Genomic DNA, 24,253 nt, shown 5'->3' on the forward strand with positions numbered 1-24,253 from the left:
GAATTACTGCATATGTTTCAATTTTTATTTTTGAGATTTTTTTTTTTACGAAATCCTTAAATCCTTATAATATTAAAACTTTATAGGGTTATTACGCCCAAAATATCTTTTTATGCATAACCTAGCACTTCATACTTATTTAGGTTTAACTCTAAAATACTTTTATAGAGGGTTCAATCAATAACTAATCACTTTAATACTCCATTATAGAGGAAACTTAACAGTTAAGAGGAACAACAAACGGACAACTTCAAAAGCTGTTCTTAGATTGGTCATAACTCATAAGTCTACTAGGATTAAAGATTTAAAGCTCAACCCTTGACTTAAGCTTAAGCTAATCTTTCTGGTTAGAAGTCTTAGAACCCCTCAAACCCAAAACTTGTTACAAATTCCAACGACCTTTTTCTCTCTCCTCCCCAACTCACTGTTCTAGTGCTCTACACCTTCTTCTTCAAGATACAATTCTTTCAAAACCAATAAAAATAAAATTAGAAGGAAAAAATAAGTGCCCAAAGGGCCAAAGTTTCAATCTTTAATAATTTATGGGATTTATTGAATTGATTTGAGAGAAAAAGAGTTGATTGAATTGGGTATTTTTGTTTTCTGGGTTTTGAGATCAAATTTAACAAAGGGGGTTTAATAAAAAATCATTGAAAAATGTCAGGAATTGCTCTAATATTAGATCTGATGAGGAAAAATCCTAACTTTTATTCAACACATACTTTGCATTCAGTTGGTTCATTATCTGCTAAAGCTGCAGTCTCTGGCGCTGCCGCTTCTGTTCTTGCCTCTTACCCTTTTGGGTTTAAGGCTTTTCTTGGAAGGTAATTTTTTATTTTTATTTTTTCCTAATAGTAATTTTTTTATTATAAATAATCGAGATCATATAATGGGTTTTTGGTTAATTGATGTTGTTGTATATACTTTGGATGCTATGTAATGGGGTTTTGGTTATTGATGTTGGTATGTCTTGATTTTGATTTATATTTGCATATTAATTGATATTATATGGTTGGAGTATTGTCAATTGAATATAGAGTAAACGAGTAAATTGGTTATTTGTGAGCAGTGTGAATGGAGATTTTCATATATTCCTGCCTCCCTTAAGTTTTTGGGCTTGTTTAATTGTAGACTTTGATTAGCTGTGTCCAATTTCGAGTAAATTCAAGCCTTTTCTGTTAAAGAATGTGGATAGTGGGTTATATCATTGTATTCTTCATAATATGAGCTATAAAGTTGTAATCTTTCTCATTGGGTTGATTGTAAGCAACTGAACTAAATTGAACTGTTATGTGTAGTAAGACTTTAGAGTCCTGTTGACATTGTTAGACGAGGTCGGATACATGAATTATTCAGCACATTGGGTGTTTACACTCTTACTAAGCCGTCTTCTAGATTTCATCTTCAAGCTGCATTTGTATCAGTCAATCATAGTGGGCATGTGACTGTTATCCTTAGTGTAAAAGAACCTCAGTATTTGGTAGAGGATTTGATTATACTGCCGTGCTATTATTATCTCATGTATATTGTCTACTGCTTTGTATTTTTGAGCTGAAGATTTGTATTGAATGGTGATATACTGTTTTAAAAAATTTTGGAAAGAAAGAAGCTTTAAACGGTGTAGCTGTCTTTGGTTCTTGATTTCTGTTGGACAAATTTAAGAGCCTATTGTGTCCAAGTCTTGAAACTTTTAGTGCCGTGCCAAAGTTGTTTCATAGTGGTTGCATGAAACAAGTTGTGATCTTTCTAACAAAACAATACTATGTTTTTGTCTTTGTTCTTGTTTCATTTCGTTGTTGAATTGACACTCGTTCATTCCTGTTACAAATAAAAGCAATTATCCTATGATAAATAGCTTCTGGTTCGGGATTTATATACTTATCCTTGGCTATTTATTTTTGAGGGATTGTGGTTTGATGTACTGTATTATTCGTAGGTTCTTTGTTCACCTAATGAACTTTATATAATGGTCTACAGCAATAGCAGAATTGCTTATTGTGATGCTGGTACAACATGGGATGAGAATCACATCGCTGAGGCTTATGATGAGCATGTTTCCAAGAATAATGACGCTTCTAGATATACTTTTGAGCCCGAATCCCTATCATACTCTGGAAAAGTCTATAATTATGAACTAAAATCACTTTTCTCAGCCTTTCATCCAAGTACATTTGCGCTTACTGCATTGAGATCATTTTTAATGTTTTATTTACCACTTTTGGAGCCTCGTGCGGCATTGGAGGATGATGATGAAGATTTCCTTGCCGATAATACAGAAGAGAGGCATGTAGACTTGATTACTCCCTTCCACAAGGCAGTGAGGCAAACTTTTCGTGAGGTTTGTTCTATTTACTATTCCATTTTTACATTTGCCTTCTTTTTCCATTAAGTACAACTTTGGGCCGATGAATGTTGATTTAGAAAGTATTTGTATATGAGATTTAGCTACCTTCTCCTAATTGTGATAATATCCATTATGTATATGCTGATGTTATCTTGTGGGCATCGTTTTAATAATATCCAATGTATATAGGTCTCAATTAAGGCTTTCTTTACTTTCCTAATAAATTGCTTCATTTATCTGCCTTAATTCTCATAAATTATGATATATTTGTAGTAAAAAGGTGTCACTCAATCGGCAGGCTGCTAGAAATGAGCAAAAGTACCATTATTGAAATTTGATCTAATAAGAAATGTTGAGGCCTTGCATCGTGTTTTTTAGTTTATTGAGAGATTATAAAGTGCCTATTTCCATGTATTAGGATACTGTTTCTTTCTTGAGATGATAGTATGTTTACATTTGGTTGTTTGCAGTTCAGGTTCTTGTTAAGTACATTGAATTAATACTGTTCCAATTTCATGAAGATTTTTTCCTCCCTATGATTGATTCCCACTGTAGATTTTCTAACATATCTCCTCATTCATTTTCCCCGAGAAATAATGAACTTATGTAGATTTTAATTTTTCTCATCTCTAACTCTAAGTAACACTTGAGAGTAAGGCTTTGTTGTTGTCACTAGCATACCTTACTTGCAAATTTTAAGCTTCAATCTTTTGGACACCCTCGTGCTTTGTTATGGTACTTAAACTTCGTTTTTTCATTTGGAGTTATTTTCTTATTGATATGTTGTATTGGCTCGAGTGTAATTGAACTCTGTTGTTTTATTGTGCATCTTGTATATGATGTTAGATTGTTAAAACTACAGCAATGTATCATATATGGTCACAAATTATGCTGTTCATTCAAAAAAGAAAGATGAGTCTTTGTTACTCCTTTTCTTGTAGTCATGCTGTGATAAATGTGCTATTGCTTGTGTATATTGTGTGTGCGCCCTTTATTGTTTCTTCCTTTTGCACTGAGACCGTCTATTTTTCCTTAAATCTCAGAGTACTGTCATTACTACTAGGAGGGTGTTGGAAAGACTAGCCGTCTCTTATCTCTCCCAACGGATGGCATGGAAGCTTATCAAAGGTATGCTGTATACTTGGCTAATCTTTTTTTTTTTTTTTTCCACTTTACCTTTACTATTTGAACTATATATATTAGCAGGAAAAAAATTGAACATTTACTGACATCAGCTAATATATTGCTTTGCCATTTGTCTGTAGATGCTTCTAAATCTGCTGTGCGTAAGGCAGAGCGAGGACTGCCAACAACTTCTTACATGTGTGCTGTTACTAGAACAACTGCCAGAGGTGATTCTTCGATTATTAATTTTCCCTCTTAACTAAACTTTTTGAGATTTTCAATTCTGACTCCATCTCTGCTTGATCCTTGCTTGGGGGATGAATTTTTATTTTCCCGTTGGAGCAGCTCACTGTCTGGGAGTAGCAGCATCTTGGATTTTTCAAGTTGGATATGATGTCTACAAAACCATCTTACGTCTATTTTGGTACTCTAAGGATGATATAGAAGAAGTTAATACAACAGAGGAACTTCAGCTTCTTGGTAGGAAGATATATGCTGTCACCCTCAAATGCACTGCGTCGTTAATCTTTGCTGCCATCGGGGCAGGCCTTGGTGCGTCATTGACACGTGACATACATCCTAAATCTGGTCAATGGCTTGGTAAGAACTTCAATACTACCACAAACCCCTCAGCTAGATGTTATTTAAGTTTGGAGCTCTTTATATATAGCCAAATTTCAAAAGGATTTTTATTTTCTATTCCACTGTGCCCCCTTTATGTAAGATTTCCATTACAGTGTGCCGTCATCCTTACTTTCCATGTGATCTCACAGGTTGTGCTGCTGGAGATATGGCGGGTCCAGTAATTGTAGCATTGTGTTTCGACAAGCTTCTTTCTCCGGCAGTGTAGATTTCTATGGATATTGCTCATCTCTACACACTATCTCATGTGCCTCAGGACCGGATTTTGTATACTAGAATTGTTTATTTTTGCAGTACAACAGTCATCAGCCTCAAGGTTAGTTGCTCTGAGGCACCAGAACATCAATTCATAACAGACTTCAACTCTTATCAATTTCAGATTTTTTTTTTTCCTTTTTTTCTCTTTTTAATTTCCTGAATAATGACTTCTTTTCAATAGATCCTAACAGCTGCTGAGCCCTTTTCTTTCATATAATGATTTATAGTCTAGAAAGTCAAAACTCATTAGGGAGATTTTCCTGATATTGTGCTCATGTTGATTGTATCTGTAATCATAAAACCTCAGCAGCAGCAGCAACATTCCTTTTGGTCAATTATTGTCTCGTTTTTGTGGTACGTTTCTAATATCAAGTTCAGCAAAATGGAAGTGTTTGGAAGTTTCCTGATTGTTTACAGGGAACTGATTTAGTACACTCCTCTGGTTTATATCTGCAATTCCTGTCGAATGAAGCGATTCTTGTTCGATAAGAGGGTGCACAGACATAAGGCAGAATGCTAAAATCAGTTCCTAGTTCAACCAATTTTGACTTGCTAGTTTTTACCTAACCTGAAGGCTTTGTTAGTTGTCGTTGCAAGACTGCGAGTTTTGAATTCTCAGTTTAAATCTGTTATTGATTGCCTTGATTTACTGTAGGTAAAATAAATGTTAGTTTAGTGAGTCATGTAGAATGAATATATTCTCCAGAATCTGTGTGTATTGGAAGGTAAATTTGACAGAATTGCAAATTGGTGAAGTTGACAGCAATTAGTTTACACATTGGAATAATTAGTTTATATTGACTAAAAGTTGATGGAGATAACTATTAAGTTCATGAATCTGAAACCTTGGCAACATCATTCTTCTTCATCTATTCTTAACTTGCAAGTGACAACTTTTATTTGCTTACTTGCATTCAATTCTGTTGGTTTAATGATAGTCTTAAAGAACAAATAATTGGTAGGAAAATGACTAATAATAGAATATATTAGTGATAGATGTTGGTGGCCTGTCCTAGTTTCAAAAGAGGATATTACCTTAGCTCAAGTAGTATAGAGTAGGCGCGGTGTTTACTATGTCTGTTCTGTCCAAAGGCTATGTGCATATGCCGTACAAGTGATTATTAATTCCGAATAGAGGGAGTATATGATTCTATCTGGACACAATAATTTAGACGTAAAAGATTTTGTGTCAAATATTTGCAATTGTATGTTCTTCTAAGAACAAAAATGTAAAATGCTCTAATGAATGTAAGTACATACTCTAAAACAACAAAAAGTTAAGTCTCAACTCTCGTAGCACTATCAAGTATCCCAAATCATAACCACAGCAATCACCCCAACTCCCAAAACAACAGCCAAAAACCTATAAAATGGAGTATTTACCCCAACTTTGTTATGAGGAGTATAACCCTTGGCTAACAAATGGTTGATTGATACATACACAAACACCCCACAAGCAATCCCCATGGATATAGCAAAGATCCAATCAGCCACCGCGCCCTGGGCTGTCTGATCGATGATGATCCCTATCGCAACTCCAATAGGACTCGAGATGGCAAATGCAAACGCGTATGATGCACAGGACAGTAAAGGTCTGTCAGGGATCATACGAAGGAGGGCTATTGCCATAGCGATGGCAGCAAAGATTTTGTGTAGAGAGATTGTCCAAAGGGCTTTCCAAGCATCTGCTTTGGTTTCGGATACTCCGATTGCTATGCCTTCAAAGACTGAGTGGAAGCATAAGGCTGTTATTAGGAGGATTGTGTCTCCTAGAGAGCTTGCTGTTGCTAGCCTTGCATTGGCAAAGTGGTTAGTGCTGTGACTAGCCTGCATCAGCAAAAAAAAAAGTATCATTAGTACAAAAGACGAGGTAAATTGAATTATTCGCCTTCACATAGGTCACATTTGATTTTAATGGTCAAAACTCATTAAATTTTGAGCATGATTTATATTTACTGTACCTCAGAATGATTTGTTGAATTTGTATGCTGGTTGGTTTTCTGATTTGGAAGTCCCTCTGTTAACACAAAACATATTAAAACATTAACAAGCTTGAATTTTTATATTAACTAACATGTTAAAACATTAGATTAAAATTTTTATACTCACATATTAATTTTTTTTTTGAGAACATACTCACATTAAGTAAAGCATGTAAATACGTAGTAAGTAAATTTTTTCTTAGAAAATTATAGAAATAAGTTAATTATTAGTTGCTAAATTATGGTCAAAATTACCTCAAAATTGAGCTTTTTCTCTCCTAATCTCCTATCCACAAAATCATTAAAAAATGTAAAATAAAAAGCCTCATGATCATGCAATTCTTGTTCCTACACTAACCCAAATTCTGCGCTCATATCACGCACTTTACTCCTAACTAATTCAAACCAAAATCAATAAAGAAGTTTTTATTTTAAAGACAATAGACTTGTTTTTCCTAAAATCCGTATTAATTTAAGGTACACACGGATGCATGTAAGAATTCTCTCATACAAGGGAAAACACATACAATCTCAATTCCCAATACGACACTAAGTACCTATACAAAATACTCGTAACCGTTCTTTGAACGAGTCTAATAGTCATATGTAAGCAACTTTACCTCTATCAGAACTAAACTAAACTAAACTCAAACGACAACCAAAACCCGAAAACCAAACATCAAATTACACACATAAAAGTGAAAACAAACATACCTTCAATCCCATTATTGTTGGAGTGAGAACCTTGAATGTTACTCTTTCTAAAAACATAGGTAATGACACAATCAGCCAACAAAGTAAGCAAATACCCAAAACAAGCCAACATAAAAGCAAAAGGGTATTCTTTTTCAGTCAAATCTTGAAAAGTTTCATTTGCATCACTCAAAAAATGCATCAAAGCAGTTCCCAAGAATACTCCTCCAGCAAATTGAGTTCCTAGGACCAAAAACGCGTCGTTCCATTTCAAAAAATAAGGGGAAATACCCCCTATAAAAGTACCTAGGAAAATTATAATGAGACACCATATTTTTACTATGATTAGTGATTTTTCTCTAAGATTGGGATGATTGGACGGTGTTGATGTGTCTTGATCTTGGTGGCCACTGTGGGCTGCGATGCAGGGGATTATTATTGTGATGATGAGAAGAAGAAGAGGAGAGAGAAAGTTGGTGGTTTTGGTAGTCATTTTGGTGGAGAATTGGAGAGAGAAAATAAATTGATTTTGTTTGGTTTTTATAAGTTGATCACGTGAGTTTTTTGTACTGCAAAGAAAGGACAAATTTAGATTAGTGGTACTACAATCTTAGTAAAGTAGCTTAATAGGGGATTATTGAATAATAATGTTTAGTTTATACACTCGAGTGCTTGATAGTGTATGTAATAGAGGATTGGAGGGTGTACCTAGGGCTGACAATTCCTAACCTGACCCGATAATCCAACCCTAAGTTATTGAGAGAAATCCAACCCGGACCCAAATAACCTGAATTCCACCCGATTTGACCCAAATTTCATATCTCATGATAATATTAAGGTTTACACTTCTTTTTGATAGTTTCTAAGCATAATCCGATATCGACACGAGATTTGACCCGAACCCGACTTGTTGACCCGAATTGCCACCCCTAGGTACACCATTAGCACTATGCACTTAAACCCGGCCAAGTGCAACGTATAATTTGATGAGGATCATTGTGTTGACTTTTTAGTCTGAATGAGCCTAAAAGGGAGATTTGAACATGTGACTAATTGTACACAGGCCTGGCCATCGGTCTTTGTCAATAAGCTAAAACCTTGTTGGTGGGGTCAGTTTAATGTGGAAAGAAGATTAATGTGATAATTAGTGTGAGAATTTAGAGATTTATATCTTGTGTAGTACAATGATAGAGAAGTTTAGGAAAGAAGAGAAGAGTACTGCATTAATGTATAGTATTGGTTGCAACTAATTAGTTGGCACATTTGACAACATATATTTCAACAGTATACTTTTCTAAGAAATTGCGTGATCAAGTATGAGGGTCAAGGGTTCATATTCTAGGTTAATGATGTTGAAATGTCTGCGTCAAATTAGTTTGGAAGGTATTTCATTAAAAAAAGTTGATTAACGATATTGGTATAAATATGGTGTTGTGATGAGTAAAAGTAACATGTTTTGAGAAAAAAGATGGAAAATGCGACATGAGTTTCTTTTCTTTAGAATCATTTATGTTACAACATAATTTAGTTCGTGTTATTTTAACGAAGTTGCAGGGCCGTCTCCGACAATTTGGTGGCCCTGTTCTAACTTTTAAAATTGGGCCCTTCAATTTTAGAGGACTGTTTTAAAAGGTTAAAAAATATTATTATTATAAAATTGCTTTTTTTTCTCGAGTACAGTACTACAAATTATTATCGAGCTTAAATATTCATAGTAATAAGTTTAATAGCAATTCAATAAAACAACAAACAAAAACTTTTTATTTAAAGGGTGTCATCCTTTTAATATTTTTTGAAGCAAATTCCACAAATATATCTTCATAATCAAGATAAATTTTAAGGTTTTAGTTTAAAAATGATGGTCTTTTACGAGGAAGAAGGTGAATTTGTAAGGTTATAATTTTTATTTTTTTAAATTATGGGGCCCTGATTTTGGGGGGGCCTGTTACGTGTGTGAGAAAAAATATGTCTAAAGACGGCCCTGCGAAGTTGTAAGGTGTTAGGATTGTTGCCTAATCGAAAAATAGTTTATTGATCAAAGTAAGGTGGCTAAGCTATTACTCCTATTATATAAGCACAAATAGTTGAACCGCTGTTGTTGCAGTTGGTATCATTTGATGGCTTATACCACCTACCTTACCAGAACTACTAGAAGTAAACACGAATTTATCCAACCAATTATAGGTTGACTTACTTACTTCAATAGAGTTTGACAAGTTAAACAAATGAAAGTAACAACTAAAGAGATGCTTCAAAGCGTCAGTAAGTGAGTCGTCTCGCCCGACTCATGTTTCTTCTATTATAGATCCGCGTTCATACGCGTGGGATGTCTCCATAATACATCGCCTGTTTGACCCTGTGTCGGCACAGAAGATTCTTTCGTTGGAACGACCTTCTGGTGTTATGGATGATTTTGTATACTGGAAGTTTACCAGGGATGGGAAATTCTCCACTAAGACTGCTTATGCCTTGCTGGCTCGTCATTCCATTGCTTCGGTGGCTAGCGTTCCAGCCTCAGGTTCATGGTGGAAGCAGTTCTAGGGGCTTCCCATGCTCCCGAAGCTAAAGGTTTTTATCTGGAAGTTGCTTCATGATGCATTACCTCTCACTACTATTCTTCATCAAAGGGGGATGCCTGTTTCTCCGGTTTGTGTCTTTTGTCATCAGGATTGTGAATCTGTGTCCCACTTGTTTCGAGACTGCGTGCTTGTTTCTGATCTTCTGGTCCATGGCCCTCTTGGCTTCTCTCGTCAGTCGTTTCTTGATAAACCTTTTGCCCCTTGGTTCACAGACACATTGACGAATTTCAGAGTACTCAAGAACTGGAAGAATCTGGCCTTTTTTGTTTCATTTATGTGGGTAGTCTGGATCTCGCGTAATCACAAGGTGTTTCGTCAAGCTGTGATTTCCCCCACTCTTATCCTTCAAGAAGCGGCTGAGTGGGTTTCTCGAGGGGAGGTGGCTCAGGCCATCTCTGCAACCCGTCATTCGGCTCCTACCCCTTTCCTGGGGTTTCATCAATTGAAGACAGGTTGGCTTCAAGGGTCGGATTCTGACACTATAGACTGTTGTCTTCTCTTCGACGGGGCCTGGAGCGCGTCTGATAATACGGCTGGAACTGGTTGGATCTTGCGCGATATCAGTTCAGATTTGGTTTTAGGTGGTGGGCTCAGTGCTACCAGAGCGGCTTCAGCCCTTCAGGCAGAACTTCAAGCTTGCTTGAGTGCATTCAAGATGGCTAAACGCAGAGGTTTTGATCGTTTGCAGGTTTATACGGACTGTGCTCAGCTCGTCTCTATCCTCACAGGGGTTGGTGGGATGGATATCTCCTATGTCTGGCTCTTGAATGCTATTAATGATATGATTTCCAGTCTTAGGGCATGTCATATTCGGACCAGGTCTTGGATTTCACCAGCACATTGGCTAGCAGGGCAGGCTCGTCGTCGTCGCTCTTTGTCGTGGTCTTTTTGATTTTCTTTCTTTTTTTGGTTAGGCTTCATTGTCAAAAAAAAAAAAAAAAAAAAAAAAAAAAAAAACTAAAGAGATGCTCTTCATAGGAATCTTTTATCTGATCTACTCGTAGTGTTACAAGTTAGAGTAGTTACTCATTGAACTAAATGCTAGTACTCATTGTGTAAGCGAGTGAAAACAGCTTAACACCATTTGAGTCTGATTCATACATGTCGAATCTCAACTGTAATTAACATTTTATGTATTAGTATGAAGTTATGTTGTATATCGACACAATAGAGAACTTACTTAGCTTCATATGTGTAAGTCAATTATTCTTTTAATATGGTTGTAAACTTGTAATAATACAACATCATACGATTTTGCATAAGTTATAGCATAAAAGAAAAACGCACTTTAAATTAGATGAACACATCGTAGATTCGTAGTTATACTGATATTAAGATCGGTAAACATATCATCATAACCTTGACTTATAAGCCAAATGAATGGTTCAGATTTGTAGCTTTGGATTATATAAGTGTTGAAAGAAATGTCCAACAAACGAGTCACGCAACGTAGCGTTGCCTTTACGTTGCATTGTTGCTGTTTGTCTCATATGGTGTTACTTCATGTAGGGCATCAGATTCTAAGATGTAGCTTATCACTCTTCAAAGCCAGAGTAATCTAAGAGTTTGAAAATTCTAAGGATTAGACTTGGATATTTTCTGTCCCCTCCCAAAAACAAAAAAAAAAAAAAAGAAAAAAAAAAAATAAAATTTGTTGTCCATAAATTTTCAGGTGATATAAGTGAACCTTAAAAATTTATTATGGGACAAGGATAATGGAAAATGGTCAAAATAGGCTGAGTTTAGCCATAAACTGTGCCCAAAATTAGCAAATTGGGCTGGGTCGACTTTCAAGCTTAAGGCAAAAAAGCACAAAATTGTGTACCCAAAATTTGGCGAGTAGAAGCTGATCAACTTAAAGGGCTTGTTTATTCGATTAATTTTCGGATCTAACCGTGCTCCAATACCATGACAAATTTGGGTGAAAGAAATGAATAGAATGGCTTAATTTTTATTTAGGTAGATATTACTCCTGCTGCTACCAAATCAATATGCACGACATTTTCCGATATCTCATGTCTCTAACAAAAATACACTTATTTTGTTTGAACTCTATCACGAGTACTTGTATAAGTTGTATTAAGTACATTTTGTCCAAAGTAAGTCGAACAAAATCTCGGCCCCCCATATTTCAATTCCTGGCTTCGCCCCTGTAATCTAGTAATCTACTATAGCGCCGACCAAATGTAGTGTTGGGAGACTTGGGACCGAAGAAGTACATTCGAAATGGGCTCTCCTGCTTTCTTGCTCCATCAAACTGTAAGCTATAGCCTCTAGTTTATATTAAGAGCCCAAACCCAAGAGCCTAAGCTTGTAACGGTACACTTGTACAGTTGCTCATATTGATCTTCATTAGTCTGTACGTACTTTTGTTTCCTTATTATTGTATATTTGCATGTTATCTTGTTCTTTTCCAAATTATTTTAAGAGGATAAACTAAAGACGTATATTTAGGTTTGATTTTAGTTGATTATGAATTTATGATATTTAAAATCATATAAATTAGTTCCATTTAAAGGTGGGCACGGGCCGTGCCGGCACGCGGGCGGCACGGGCCCGGCACGACTCCGGCACCGCCCGGCACGGGCACGGCCACCGGCACGGCACGGCACGGTGGCACGCCTGTGGGCCGTGGGCCGTGCCGTGAACAAAAGTTCCAGCTCTGGCACGGGCACGGCCCATGGCACGGCGGGCGGCACGGTGGCCGGCACGACGGCCGGCACGCTGGCACGACCCACCGGCACGGCACGTGGCACGGCCAGGCACGGCCCGGCACGAAGCCAGGCACGGCACGGCACGAAGCCAGGCACGGCACGGCACGGCACGAAGCCAGGCACGGCACGGCACGGCACGGCCCGTGCCTTTTACTAGCCGTTGGAAATATGGCCGTTTATGGCCGTTTTCCAACAGCTATAAACGGCCATATTTTCCTCCAATTTCCACCCAATTTCCCACCCAAATCCCCTATAAATACCTCATATTTTCCTCCAAAATTTTCACAATTCATCAACTCATCTCTTCTCTCTTATTCTCTAATTTTCTTACTCCCAAATTCTCAATTCTCAAATTCCTACAAATCATACAATCTTCCTCTCTTTTGTGAAAAAGAAAAAAAAAATTCCTACTCTCTTATAAATTTTACATTTTTAATATTATTAGTCTACTACCAAAAAAAAAAAAAAAAATTGTTATATTTACATTCAGGAAATTAAAATTTCGGGAAATTATAAATTCGAGAAATTATAAATTTGGGAAAGCATTGAAGCGTCATTGTAAGATCTAACTCAACTTTTTTTAAATTGTTATTGTTATTGTTATTGTTATTATTATTGTTATTATTATTATTATTATTATTATTAATTTATTATTATTATTATTATTATTATTATTATTATTATTATTATTATTATTATTATTATTATTATTATTGTATACTTGGAACTACTTAATTATATAAAAACTACTTTCTATTTTAATTGTGGGTTATTTGGATTGTTGAAATCTGTCTAAGGCGGGATTTGGGCTCTGGACAACGTCGCTCCTAACCTCTCCTACCTGGGATCTCATTGATTTAGATAATCTACTATTATTATAATTATTTTTGAAAATTTATTTTATATAAAAACTACTTACTTATTAATTCTCATTGATCTCATTGTTGTTAATTGTTACTTTGTTATTGTTAGTTGTGTTATTATCATTAATTAATCATGGCATCAAACCCGAACGTTTCCTCCTCCTCTAGAAAAGCCAAGTCAACACGTAGGGAACCACCAAACCCAAACACTTCAATGTCTATGCCCCCCCCTAACATGCCCTTTCCAAACACTTCCACCCCTTTCTTTCATCCCCAAAACATGGGAGGGCAAGAACAAATTGATGATATGGCTCCTTGGACCCAATTTCAACAAACCCAATATCAACAATATGAATTTCCTTTTCCTCCTCCTCCTCCTCCTTCCCAAGGTAGCCAAACACAAGCTTCCGGGTCGAGTGAACCATCCACTCACATGCCCAACACCCAAAATCCTAACATATTAGAGTGGTGTACCGAAGAGGATTTTTCTCAAACCAAAAGAAAGAGTGAAGTTTGGGCACATTATCAATTAAGTAAAGATGGAAAAAAATGCAAGTGTCGGACTTGTGGTAAAATTTTCTCGGCCGATACCAAGGGAGGGACGGGACACCTTAGTAGACATACAAAAAAATGTGGTGGACCATCTAGTGATCCAACCCAACCTAAAATTTCTCAATTCCATCCACAAGGTTTCATTTACAATTACGAGAGAGATAGGGATGAACTTGGGAGAATGATTGTACATGCAGAACAACCTTTTCTTTTCGCCGAAAATGATGCCTTCAACAACTATATTAACCGAGCACTACAACCAAAACACAAAAAAATCTCCCAAAAAACCGTTCGATCTACTGCCATGAAGACTTATCTAGAGTACAAATTGAGATTAGTAAATGAATTAGCTAATCTTCCTAGTAGAGTTTCTTTAACCGCCGATGCATGGGATAGTGGGTACGGACTTCACTATTTATGTGTTACTTGTCATTGGTTAGATAATGAGTGGATGTTACAAAAACGCATCATTCATTTCAAAATGCTTGAATACCCTCATACCGGTCTTAACATTTCACATCATTTAATGGAAGTCATTGATGCATATAGTCTTAGGGATAAAATCATGTCTATGACTTTCGATAATGCAACTTCTATGACATATAGTGCGAATTTGGTCAAATCCCAATTGAACGATGTTATATTAGATGGAGATGCACTTCATGTTAGATGCATTTGTCATGTTCTTAACTTGTGTGTGAAGGATGGAACACAAGCAATTGGTCCATTTTATCACAAAATACGGAGTGCTATTTGCACTATTAATAGCTCTAACATGAGATATCAAGAATGGAAAGGTTTTTGCAGGCAACAACGGATTAAAACCATAAAAATAGCACCGAATTGTCCAACTAGGTGGAACTCCACCTATGAAATGTTGAGTCGGGCAATCGAGTACAAGGTTCATTTAACACTTTTTTATAATATGAAATATCCACAAAATGCTTTACTTGAAGATGATTGGGCTAATTGTGAAAAATATATGCAGTTTTTACAATTACTATATGGTATGACACATTGTTTTTCTTCTGTATATAATCCTTGTGCTCATTCTTTTCTTAGCAATGCATGTTTACTTGCACAACTTTTTGCGGAACACCGATCACAACATGTTTATCGTGGATATCTTCCATCCATGGAGGATAAATGGCGTAAATATTACACCGATATTCCTATGATTTATATTTTTGCTTCCATTTTAGATCCTAGACAAAAATATGATGGCACCTTTTTATTAATTGATATTTATTATAGTAACATGAATTTTGAAGATGATGTTGAAACTTTTAAGAATAAGGTGACAGATGAGTTTTTTAATTTATATAATGTTTATGAAAGTAAATATGGAACCGTGTCTCGATTTTCCCCTTCTCAAACATCCAAAAATGTAAGTAAACGGACCAAAGGTTTATTTGCACAAGCTGCTAACTTGATGTCTAAGTATTCAGGTACATAATCATCATCATCTAGGAGAACTCAAAGCGATGTTTCGGAGTTGCAAATGTACTTAAGTTACGACTTCATGAAAGGCATGGACGATGAAGAGAAGTTTGGCCTCGACATCCTCGATTGGTGGAAATCACAAGCTGTGAAGCATCCAATTTTGTCGGCAATGGCTCGTGATATTTTTGCTATCCAAGTCTCCTCCGTTGCTTCCGAAAGAGCTTTTAGTGCGTCGGGAAGAGTTCTAGACGATAGAAGAACAAGACTAAAACCCGAAACACTTGAAATGTGTGTTTGCTTCAAGGATTGGTTGGATGCCGAAACTCGTTCTCAAGATCGTACTTATGCACAAAACGACGACGATGAAGGAACGTCGACTTCTTTTAGTTCTCAATCCACTCAATTGGCGGATGAACTTGAACCTCTAGGAGACGAAGACGAAGATGAAGACGAAGGCGAAGACGACCAATAATAATTACATGATTACATATTTACATTATACACTATTGTATTCTTTTTGTATTATCGAACTTCGTATTCCGTATAATAAATGAAGTTATTCAATATTCATACACTATTGTACGATTTTTAATTATCATTACTTATTTTGTAATTTTGTATTATTGAATTATCGTATATTCGTACCGGCTAGTCGGCTACCGTCATATAATAAAATAAGTTATTCTTCAATTTTTTGTGTTTTCGGATTATCGCACTAGTATTTTTTTTTATTATATGCATTTTTGTTTTTAATTCGTTTTTTTTTTAACATTTATTTTTTTTTTTTAAAAAAAAAAAAAAAAAATTAAGGTAGGCACGGTTTGGCCCGCGGCCCGGCACGGCACGACCCGCTAGGCACGTGGGCCGTGCCGTGCCGTGGGCTGGGGTGTGCCAATTCCAGGCACGGCACGCCGCGGAGCCGGCACGGCACGGCACGGCACGGGCACCACCCCGGCACGGCCAGGCACGGCCCGTGCCCATGTTTAGTTCCATTATTGTTCGAATTGGACCGGTTACTTAAGGTCTAATTATATTAATCAAGATAGACTAGGTTTACATTATACGGAGTACTTGATCAGTTTGCTAGACAAACACAAATCTATTCATTCTAGTTACAACTTACTAGCAACTTACTAGAAATGATCAATTTAGTACATGAACAAGAAAGAAAAGATAAAATCAGTCCATTTATCCTACAAAGTAGTAGTTTATTTGATCATTTAGTTCCTCCTTGCACACTTCTTCTTCTTCTTCTGCCAAAATGCCTTTCAGAAAACTGTAATGCAGCAAGCTCCATCATGAAAGCTAGTTTGGCTAGCCAAAACGGCTTTCCGATTGACAGCATATAGTATCTCCATGCCATCCCTACAACTGTACCACAACCATACCCCATCAGTATGATTTCCCATTCTGATAATAAGCCTGCTTCATCTCTGAAGTCGTCTTCATTACTGTCGTCTGACTCATCATCTTCGGGTTTTAACTGTCCATCTCCTCCGCGATTTGACAGTGGGAAGCCATATAATCCAAGGTTTCCCCTGTAGGAATCCTCTGAAAATGTATTGAAGTTGTTTACATGAGGAATTGGTCCTACTAGCTGGTTGTCTGATACATTGAAGACTCCTAAAGAGGTCAAACTTCCAAACTCTTCAGGGATTTTTCCTGTGAACATGTTGTCAGAAAGGTCCATTGAGTTGAGCAGCTTCAAGTTGCCTAATGATGAAGGGAGGTGCCCTGTAAGGCGGTTGTGTGAGAGGTTGAGACCGTGTATTGAGACTAATTGATCGATACATTCAGGAATTTCACCACTGAATGCATTGTTTGACAGATCAAGAGTCGCGAGTGTGGTGATGATCTTCTCATATCTTCTATCTACACCACCAAATGACAGTACAATGGATTAATTATATCCATCGCGAAGTGAGTTGCTCACTTGCGCCCCCATGTACTTAGGACTACTACTCCCACTGTACACACTGATATTCATCATTGCTCGAAAACTTCTTATGTATGTTGCTGATATCTTTCCTCTGAAATTGTTACCTGAGAGGTCAAGAATCTGCAGCATGGGAAAAAGGCCGCGTTCTTCTTTTGAGTCTGTTATAGAGCCATTGAGCCTGTTGGAGCTCATGTCTAGGACTTGTATATGAGGTAGAGTATGTAACCAATACGGAAATTCATCCCTTAACTGGTTGCTTCTAAGATTCACCAACTGTAAGTTTGTGCAGTTGGCCAAAGACCGCGGCACCAACCCCTGCAGTAAGTTGCTGCTCAAGTCTAGAAACTGCAGGCTACTGCACTTGGAAAAATTCGAAGGTAGGGATCCATGAATGTTATTCGAGCCTAGATTTAACACGACAAGGTCATCACTGACATTTCCCAAACAATGTGGAAATTCACCACCTAAGCTGTTATTAGACAAATCAAGAAGTCTAAGAGAAGTTAATGTGCATATTGAAGGGTCAATTAGGCCTGTAAAGTTGTTATTTGAGGTGGCGAACCAGAAAGTGGTAGCGGATGGCAATGGAAGTGGACCGTGTAGTAGATTAGAACTGACATCGATAAACAACAAATTGTTCCAAGGAAGGTTTGCTAGACTTCCTGTCAAAAAATTGTGAGAAAGGTCTAGATATTCTAAGATGTTATTCCCTACTTGGAAAATCCACTGAGGAATTTCACCTCGAATATTGTTTTTGGACAAGTCTAGATCTTGCAAGTAGGTTTGATTCTTTAAGAGTTCAGGGAATTCAGTTAGGTTGCAGGAAGAAAGTGCTAAAACAGATATCTCAGGCCAGGGGAAGGCGGTCAAGTTAACACGAGTATCAGTTCCTGTGGTGCTCACTGATAGCGCGTTATCTGATAAAAGAAGTCCCATAAGGCGTGGGAGCTTAGAAAAGATGTCATACAAGTTAACATTAACAGTGAATTTGTTAGAACGAATATCAAGATATTCCAAATTTGGACTAATAATACTAAGAAGGTACTCACCTAAAACACCTGTGAAGTAGTTGTTGACTAACACGACGACTTCCATCCTAGGAATGTTCCACACCCAAGCTGGGACTGGTCCATGGAAACCACAGTCTGGTAGTCGCAACACTCTCAGAAGATTGTATTGAGCATGACCGGGTGATGATGGTAGTATCGAAGAGAAATTGACAAAGGAAAGGTCTAAGTACTGCAGGGGACTAGTCCAGTTGTATAGCGCGAAATTGGAGTAAACATCATTGTTTACTCCAACATCAAGGTACTCTAAGTTTGGTAGGTTGAGAATTTCAATAGGGAGTTCCTCTTCTAACTGGCAACTACGTAAGTTTAAGTATGTTAACGAAGATAAGTTAATGATCGATGGAAATACTATCGAATCAAAGGTAGTGTCACCAAGATCAAGTCGTCTCAACTCTGTTAAATTGCTTATGATCGTCTTGAAGCTTGGCATTCGAAGAGTATTCCATGAAAGATCAAGGGTTCTTAGCTTAGAGAGTTGGCCTATTTCAAGAGGGACTTTACCACTAAAAAATGAACCGGAAAGATTAAGGTGTTTCAAGGACAAAAAGTGTGCAAATTTAGGTGAAATAAGAGATGATGAGAAGTAGTTAAAGGCAAGGTTAAGGCTCTTAAGATGGTGGAGATCGAAGAGGGTGTTGTTAGATTCGATAACATTAGCAATGATGCCACCATTGCTAATGTCGAGTGAAATCACACGTAAATTTGTTGGATGACATGTTCGTTATTCCTTGCCATTCACAACAATCAGTATTCCTCTACCAAGACGATGTTACACCCATGCTATCCGAGACAAATGACTCTTTAAATCGAAGCAATGCATTGTAATCGTCGTTGTGACACATGAAGTGTGATGATTAAGAGGTATTAGTGAGATCGAACGAGGAAGAAACGAGTACAAAATTTAGAGTGTGGCATAGCAAGGAGAAGTAGAAGCACAACAACAAAGCCATTGTAAGTTGATGTGTCTAGCTAGGAAAGTTGCTAATGACTTGATTAATTGTATGATTATAGTGTTAATTAATACTAGAGTAAGATGGACAATATATTAGATAAAGCAATGAAAACTTAGGATAAAAATAATGTACATGAAATTCAAAGGAAGGTCTGTATGTAAAGACTGTAGAATCTTCCTTTGCCTTATTAGTTAATATTAAGTATAAATTAAACTAATACGTAGTGGAGTACTTATTATGGTTAAAGTGTTAAATTGTGAATGCAAAAGTCAATGAGGCATTGTATTTTAAGTTATAGGTTTATTAAATTTGGATTTTACTAAATTGTTTATTTGGAGTAAGTAATAACGATGATGAAACGAATGTAACCTTTTCGGATTATGTATCATAAAATTTGATATAATCATAGACTAATAGCAAATGTTAGTGCACTTTTGTTTTAATCATGATTTTAAGTAATTTAATTTATACGATGTAAAACATCTGCTATAATCACTTGACTTGGCATTGTTCGTCAGTTATCCACCAAATTTCTTCTTTATCACCATAATTGCCGCTTAATGGTCTTTATTAATAAAAGACAGTCCACCACAAATATTAAATTTATTTGATGTTTTTAGATCTTAATCACTTATTAATGATTGACAATCAATTTGTCAAAAAAAAAAAAAAAAATTGACAAACAAAGGTGGTAAACGAGTTATTTGGGTTGAGTTCAATTGATCATTTGATCGATGTAATCGTATTCGATAATTGAGAGACGTATCGATTTAGGTAAAACAGCTATATTAAATACGTTGAAAGTTTAAAATTTAGAGAAATTCTCCGTCTTTAATAGTTTGACTTTTTTTTTTATAGCTGTTGATAGAACCCTAAATATATTAGTATGATGATAAATTATTTATGGTAGTCTTATATGTGGCTAGCTACATGGTGTGGTCACTTCACATAATCACATATAAGGTAATTAATTAAGTAATAGGGGGTTACGGTAATGAGCAAATGAGGTTACCTTAACATATGTAGGTTACTTAAATGAGAAAAAGGGGTTACTATTTTAAATAAGTGAAATTAATCTTTCATTTTGTAAACAAAATAAAAGAATAATGGTTACTCGATTGAACAAATGAGATTACTTATTTCTAAATTACTTTATTTCACTCGTATAATGAATTTGGATTACTTTTATACACAACATAAGATTATTCTTATGAAAAAATAAGATTACTTATATGTTTAAATAAAGATTACTCTTATAAACAAATGTGATCATACCGTGTAACTAGCCACATATAAAACTTACGCTTTATTTATTGATACCGACATTGACCACCTATTTTTTAGTTCAACATCCGCGTGCCACGATATGCAAATACGTTCGGTTGGCGTTTAAAGGGTGTTCAAAACTTGCAACTACTTCCAAATTCCAATCTTCCATAACTAGTAAATTGGCCAACAAGCATGGGAAACACAGAAGAATAATCTAGAATCACTTGAAATATCTTTACACAATTACACCGTTTCAAGTATGAACATAAAAAGATGTCACGAGAATTCACACGCAAACGTCAATTTAAATTAATATTTACAATTTTATGTCACAATTGACAAACATAAAACCGCCTGAATAACAAGTTTCCAACACTCAATAATTTTCATCTCCCATAACTCTAGCTGTCACACTTATGACTTGATCATAAACCAACCATAGAATATATATACAATTATATCATTTTTATATTATTATAATAATTTGATAAATACCATTCATTATTTATTACTTGCATTCCAAGCAATTATTTTTATATCAAAAAAATGAAAAAATATCTTGTTTTAACAACTCACACAATACAAGTCATGCCCTAATAATTAATTGTAACAACTCACCTCCTCTATAAATAAGAGCCATTTCTCTCTTCTAACTTGGTTTAAAACACTCCTTTCAAAATTCTTTACATTCCATTTTTCTTAAGAGTTATGGCAATGAATTGGGTAGTCAATTATGCTATGCCTCACCTCATAACACAATCCGTTGTGTACCCAAACCACGACCTTAAAGATGGTAAAAAGTCCATAAATACTGAGAAACCTTATAATACTAAGAGCGAAGGGGTTTTAGAAGGTTTTCAAATGCCTCTTCATTATCCGAGGTATACAAAGGAAGATTACGAGAAGATGGAGGAGCGACGTGTAGATATGCTACTAAGGCAATATGGACTTGAGAATCATGTCAAGGGTAGCCTTGATGAGAAGAGGAACTTTGCTATGGGTACCTTCTTGTGGCCTGATCAACTTTAAATTCAATTTTGATAACTCTATATAATTTAGCAAAAATATATATCAAAAAGATGACTCTTGTGATGAGTTGTTAGTATAATATATTATTATTCAAATTTCAAATCCTAATATGATGTTAGTTGTGTGCGGTATTAGTAACTTATTAGTTAAAAATCGATTAATTAATTAGTTGTTGTAATTTTACATTTTAAATTTTAATTTGATTGAAATCAATAATATTCCGCTTGTTTCATTTCAAATTATTCATTCCGTATAAATTCGATTATTTTGTACTAGGATAGGCAAATATGTACTTTCCATCGTTTAATTATTGGCAACAAACAACAAACCCAGAAAATGAGATCATATTAAAGAGAAAAATTGACATTTTGCAATTTCAAATTCGTCAAATGAATTAATTTTGAACTCGAAATCTACATATGGTTTAGCAAATATATGTTTTTTTTTATGGAACCATAGCATCGAGTGGTTCGTGTGATTACTAAAGGAGACATAGACTTAACTAACACACAACAACAACGACAAAAAGACAAAAAATAAATAATTATTAAATTAATTATAAATCTTTAATGGAATAATTATAAATTAATTCACATTATAAAATTAATAATTATGTGAAATTTTAATTAGTACTTGTATTATGTGTAAAAAAAAAAAAAAAAAAATTAGTACTTGTATTAAAATTAATATCAAGTTAAGTCTATGTCTCCTTGAGAATATATTTTAAAATGGGTACCATTTAAAGGCAAATCGGATGCTTCCACCCACCTAATCAAACTCTCGAACGGTATTAGGGACCATGGTAAACATCTCGGCATTTTATAAGATCGGGCGAAAAAAGGTCAAAAAATTACAAAATTAAAGGCTATATAAGCCTACTACGGACGTTTATGACAACATGTAATGATCATATATGGTTTCAAATGGCATTATATGACCCCGAGATGTATTCCTTAGGGTCTCAAGGCTTTTCGCTATCGGGCCCCGAAACCTCAAAATTTCCTCAAAAAACATGGATTATAGCCTTCAAATTTGTAGATTTTTGACCTTTTATCGCCCGAAAATAAAAATTGTTGAGATGTTTATTATGGTCCCTAATACCCTCCGAGAGTCCAATTGAGTCGGTGTAACCATCCAATATGCCCTTAAACAGTCACTTTACCCGATCACAACTTGAACTGATTTCGTAAACTCAAGCCTACCACGGACGTTTCTGACAACATATAATGATCATATGTGGTTTCAAACGGAATTATATGACCCCGAGATGTATCCCTTAGGGTCTCAAGGCTTTTCGCCTTCGGGCCCCGAAACCTCAAAATTTCCTCAAAAAGCGTGGATTATAGCCTTTAATTTTGTAATTTTTTGACATTTTTTCGCCCGGAACTAAAAATTGCCAAAATGTTTACCATGGTCCCTAATACCCTTCGAGAGTACAATTGGGTCGGTGGAACCATCCAATATGCTCTTAAACGGTCATTTCACCCGTTCACAATTTGAAGTGATTTCGTAAACTCAAGTATACCACGGACGTTTATGACAACATATAATGATCACATATGGTTTCAAAAGGCATTATATGACCCCCAGATGTATCCCTAAAGGTTTCAAGGCTTTTTGCCACCGTGCTCCAAAACCTCAAAATTTCCACAAAAAACATGGATTATAGCCTTCAAATTTGTAATTTTTTGACCTTTTATCGCCCGAAAATAAAAATTGTTGAGATGTTTACCATGGTCCCTAATACCCTCCGAGAGTCCAATTGGGTCAGTGGAACCATCCAATATGCCCTTAAACGATCACTTTACTCGTTCACAACTTGAAGTGATTTCAATTCGTTAAACTCAAGCCTACCACGGACATTTATGACAACATATAATGATCATGTGTGGTTTCAAACAGAATTATATGACCCCGAGATGTATCCCTTAGGGCCTTAGGACTTATTGCCACAAGGCCCCGAAACCTCAAAATTCCTCAAAAAGTGTGGATTAGCCTTCAATTTTGTATATTTTTTTAACCTTTTTCACCCAGAAATAAAAATTGTCGAGATGTTTACCATGGTCCCTAATATTCTCTGGGAGTCAAATTGGGCCATGAGAACCATCCAATATCCCCTTAAACGGTCATTTTAACCATTCACAACTTCTTGTGATTTCGTAAACTCAAGCATACTACGGACGTTTATGACAACATTTAATGCTCATATATGGTTTCAAACGGCATTATATGACCCCGAGATGTATCCCATAGAGTCTCAAGGCTTTTCTCTATCGGGCCCCGAAACCTTAAAATTTCCTCAAAAAGCGTGGATTGTAGCCTTCAATTTTGTAATTTTTTGACATTTTTTCGCTCGGACCTAAAAATTGCCAAGATGTTTACCATGGTCCCTAATATCCTTCGGGAGTACAATTGGGTCGGTGGAACCATCCAATATGCCCTTAAACGGTCATTTTACCCGTTCACAACTTAAAGTGATTTTGTAAACTCAAGCCTAGCACGGACGTTTATGATAACATATAATGATCATATATGGTTTCAAACGACATTATATGGCCTCGAGATGTTTCCCTTAGGGTTTCAAGGCTTTTCGCCACCGTGCTCCGAAACCTCAAAATTTCCTCAAAAAGCGTGGATTATAACCTTCACTTTTGTAATTTTTGACCTTTTATCGCCCGGAAATAAAAATTGTTGATATGTTTACCATGATCCCTAATACCCTCCGAGACTCCAATTGGGTCGGTGGAGCCATCCATTATGCTTTTAAACGTAACTTTACCCGTTCACAACTTGAAGTG

At 36.0% G+C, this 24,253-nt stretch overlaps 3 protein-coding genes across 3 annotated transcripts; 1 reads left to right on the plus strand and 2 right to left on the minus strand.

The window, feature by feature from the left end:
* Window positions 1–326: 326 nt before the first annotated feature.
* Window positions 327–4,735, plus strand: LOC145605208 (uncharacterized). The gene is made up of 6 exons (XM_081661245.1): window positions 327–824; window positions 1,978–2,338; window positions 3,388–3,472; window positions 3,610–3,696; window positions 3,815–4,069; window positions 4,243–4,735. The coding sequence occupies exons 1-6, from the start codon at window positions 658–660 to the stop codon at window positions 4,317–4,319; spliced, it is 1,032 nt and encodes a 343-aa protein (XP_081517371.1). The 5' UTR covers window positions 327–657; the 3' UTR covers window positions 4,320–4,735.
* Window positions 4,736–5,536: 801 nt separating this feature from the next.
* On the minus strand, window positions 5,537–7,556 carry LOC145605042 (zinc transporter 11-like). Its single transcript, XM_081661055.1, has 3 exons — window positions 7,066–7,556; window positions 6,331–6,386; window positions 5,537–6,196 (listed from the first exon to the last, which is right to left on the minus strand). The coding sequence occupies exons 1-3, from the start codon at window positions 7,535–7,537 to the stop codon at window positions 5,672–5,674; spliced, it is 1,053 nt and encodes a 350-aa protein (XP_081517181.1). The 5' UTR covers window positions 7,538–7,556; the 3' UTR covers window positions 5,537–5,671.
* Window positions 7,557–16,411: 8,855 nt separating this feature from the next.
* On the minus strand, window positions 16,412–19,046 carry LOC145604452 (receptor-like protein 6). Its single transcript, XM_081660341.1, has 3 exons — window positions 18,964–19,046; window positions 17,173–18,878; window positions 16,412–17,067 (listed from the first exon to the last, which is right to left on the minus strand). Exons 1-3 carry the CDS (start codon window positions 19,044–19,046, stop codon window positions 16,412–16,414), a joined length of 2,445 nt encoding a protein of 814 aa, XP_081516467.1.
* Between the last annotated feature and the right edge of the window lie 5,207 nt (window positions 19,047–24,253).

The sequence above is a fragment of the Chenopodium album genome, chromosome 22 (genome assembly GCF_948465745.1).
Source record: "Chenopodium album chromosome 22, dcCheAlbu1.1, whole genome shotgun sequence".
NCBI lineage: Eukaryota > Viridiplantae > Streptophyta > Magnoliopsida > Caryophyllales > Amaranthaceae > Chenopodium > Chenopodium album.

Bases quoted from the DNA above. Each gene is read 5' to 3' on its own strand.
- LOC145605208 (XM_081661245.1), top strand. From the start codon at position 658: ATGTCAGGAATTGCTCTAATATTAGATCTGATGAGGAAAAATCCTAAC. The intron at 825-1,977 runs GTAATTTTTTAT...AATGGTCTACAG, and splicing joins TTTAAGGCTTTTCTTGGAAG to CAATAGCAGAATTGCTTATT. The intron at 2,339-3,387 runs GTTTGTTCTATT...CTTAAATCTCAG, and splicing joins TGAGGCAAACTTTTCGTGAG to AGTACTGTCATTACTACTAG.
- LOC145605042 (XM_081661055.1), bottom strand. From the start codon at position 7,537: ATGACTACCAAAACCACCAACTTTCTCTCTCCTCTTCTTCTTCTCATC. The intron at 6,387-7,065 runs GTATGTTTGTTT...TTGTGTTAACAG, and splicing joins CAACAATAATGGGATTGAAG to AGGGACTTCCAAATCAGAAA. The intron at 6,197-6,330 runs GTACAGTAAATA...TTGCTGATGCAG, and splicing joins ATTCAACAAATCATTCTGAG to GCTAGTCACAGCACTAACCA.
- LOC145604452 (XM_081660341.1), bottom strand. From the start codon at position 19,046: ATGTGTCACAACGACGATTACAATGCATTGCTTCGATTTAAAGAGTCA. The intron at 18,879-18,963 runs GTAGAGGAATAC...ACTCGACATTAG, and splicing joins ATGGGTGTAACATCGTCTTG to CAATGGTGGCATCATTGCTA. The intron at 17,068-17,172 runs GTGTGTACAGTG...TTGGTGGTGTAG, and splicing joins TCGAGCAATGATGAATATCA to ATAGAAGATATGAGAAGATC.